General features: G+C 53.9%; 1 protein-coding gene across 1 annotated transcript in view; it reads left to right on the top strand.

Moving 5' to 3' along the window:
- The window catches only part of GAREM1 (GRB2 associated regulator of MAPK1 subtype 1), a 127,354-nt gene that overhangs the window by 123,337 nt on the left and 1,383 nt on the right, over positions 1–2,634 (top strand). Inside the window, exon 7 of the mRNA XM_006766396.2 lies at positions 2,399–2,627. Within this exon, the coding sequence (XP_006766459.1) occupies positions 2,399–2,627 (229 nt within the window). The remainder of the gene's footprint in view (positions 1–2,398; positions 2,628–2,634) is intronic.

Genomic DNA, 2,634 nt, shown 5'->3' with positions numbered 1-2,634 from the left:
TCTTTCTAATGTTTCTCCTTCTTCATTGGTGCTTCTCTCTCTCCCTCTCCCTTCCTCTCTGAAATCAATAAAAAGAAATTTTTTTCTTTAAAGTAGTTGGCCATTTGGTATGTGAGTCTCTGATTCTTTGTCAGCGCTGGCATTTAACATGTTCTGGCTTTCAGAGTCAGGTAGGACCTACCGTCCTTTATTGCCGTTTTTCAATTGAACATATTTGGTAGGCAGCAATCCGTGGGCTGCCCTCAGCCCTCAGCTCTCACAAACCAGCACGAGTCCCTTCCACTTGGTGCCATGAGCAACCAGGCTGCACCTTCGGGACTCAGCCGTGGCAGGGTCCCTGGCTCGCTCTCCTCGGGGTCCCCCAGGCAGGACGAGCCCTTCTGGGCCATCGCTGCCAGGTGTCCTTCCGTCCCATCTGCACGCCCCCTGCTCAGAGCGCCTTCTCTCACAAGACAGCTCTTGTCACCATGGGCAAATGCCAACCCTATTCTTAGGAACCTTTCACGTCAAGTTTGCCATCTGTCTCCACGTAACTTCCAGGCATTTCTTATGTCTAGAAAATAGAGGGGCCCCGCTTCTCTTTGGGAGCCCGTGAAGGTGTGGAGTCGGCCGGGGTGTGAGTCTTCTCAGGTCCCCTGGCGCCACCGCCGGTGCCCCCCAAGCACGTGCTGGCTCAGTCCCCAGAGCCAAGCACACTTGCACGATTCCCCCCGTCCCACCCCGCATACCCCTCCACCCCCGGGTCCTCATGGGTTCAGGTAGCTCACGGGTTTAGGTAGCTCACGGGTTTAGGTAGCTCATGGGTTCAGGTAGCTCACGGGTTCGGGTATCTCGTCTTCGCAGGTATTGTTTGTTCTGCAGACATTGGGCTCTTTATGCTAATGTGACTCGATAGCGCTGAAGCCAGGCCAACACCAGCACCGTGCCCGGAGCGTTTACTCTGCCTCAAGCTCTTGGGTGGACAGAGAGTCATGGTGGTGGCGGCAGCGATGTGGTCGTGTCCCAGGCGCAGAATGGCAAGCGCCAGGCACCCATCTGCCACCCCGTCCTGGCTGCTGCGGGCGCCACCAATCAATCCAGCCCCCGCTGGGGAGAAGCCCACGCATGGCTGAACGGTGTTTCTCATCAGAAAGATCTAGGCCCCCACCAAGAATGTGTTTCTTGTTAGTTAAATATGTGTGTATACATATATGTGCCATCTCCCCGTAGCATTTTAAGTCATGTTCATATCCATAATTACCAATATATGTTCGTAACTTAAAGATTCTCTTTTTAGTTTTTTAAAGTATATTTTTATTGATTTCAGAGAGTAAGGGAGAGAGAAACATCAATGATGAGAATCATTGGTGGGCTGCCTCCTGCACGCCCCCTACTGGAAAGATCCTTCACAACCAGGGCATATGCCCTGATAGGGAATCACACCGTGACCTCCTGGTTCATAGGTTGGCGGTCAACCACTGAGCCACGGCCAGCTGATAGCAGCTTCCCTTTTTGAAGGAACCTCCTCTTCCATCTTCCTGTCTGTGTCCATGTTTCACAGCGGACCGTCTCCTTCACCTTTGCATCCTTAGCCCTGCACAGCGGCTGGTCAGTAGAAGAACCAAGTTGTTGAACTGAACAGAAGGGGATGCGGGAAATGACGGTGTGTCCTGGTGGTATTTCTTCTCCCTGGTCCCTCAGGTTCCCTCACGATCCCTTACCTCCTTCTGTGGAGGAATGTGACAGGGGAGAATCACACTAGCATTCAGTAAGCACCTCCTAGATGGCTAGGTGAGGTGCTTTCATGATTCCTGTATTTGATTTTTAAAAAACCCACACTTGCCGACCACTGCTCTAGTGTCTACTCTAGAAGATTCCACAACACGCCTGCCACCAGAACTACGATTCAGCATTCCTGGTGCTCCCCGCACTCTGGGCTTTCGCTTCTGGTCCTGGGGCTGCCACCAGAACTACCATTCCCAGAATTCCTGGTGCTCCCCGCGCTCTTGGTTTTCCCTTCCTGCTCTGTCTCCATCCCATGGCCTTCCACTCTGCCAAGTCCTCCAAGCTACCAGCTCTCCCTCTTTGCTCTCTGTCTGGCAGCTTGGGGAGCCAAGTTCCCCAAGTCGCTCCACTCTCTGCTGGCTCTCCTGCTCTACTCTCTGCCCGGCACCTGTGTATGCAAATTAACCCGCCATCTTTTTGGTTAATTTGCATACTCACTCCTGATTGGCTGATGAGTGTAGCGGAGGGACAGTCAATTTACATGTTTCTCTTTTATTATATAGGATGATAAGAAATGGTAGCTACATTCCTAACTGCATTTTCCTACTCGGCAGCAGCATCTTGGGGAGAAGGAAAGGCTTGTGGTTGACCCTGCTTTTTGGCCGCTAACCTCCCTTTCTGTGTTGGCTTTCAGCAGCGTGACTAAGAGCGACGCCAGCCCTTCCGACAGCGCCCCTGCCTCCTGCTACCCATGCCACCGTGGGAAGCCTGACTCGGTGGACCTGCAGTCCCCGCCGGCCAGCCCCTCGGACCCGCTGTCTGCCCGGCTCTCCTGGCCCAGCCATCACTCGGGAGCATCCTCCGAGGGCCACGCCCGCAGCCACCTCCTGCTGGACCCCAGCCGCAGCTACAGCTACCCCAGGCAGAAGA

This window comes from Myotis davidii, unplaced genomic scaffold (genome assembly GCF_000327345.1).
Source record: "Myotis davidii unplaced genomic scaffold, ASM32734v1 scaffold520, whole genome shotgun sequence".
Classification (NCBI taxonomy): Eukaryota; Metazoa; Chordata; class Mammalia; order Chiroptera; family Vespertilionidae; genus Myotis; species Myotis davidii.
Note: the sequence above shows the minus strand (reverse complement) of the source record. Positions and strands in the feature narration are given on the sequence as shown.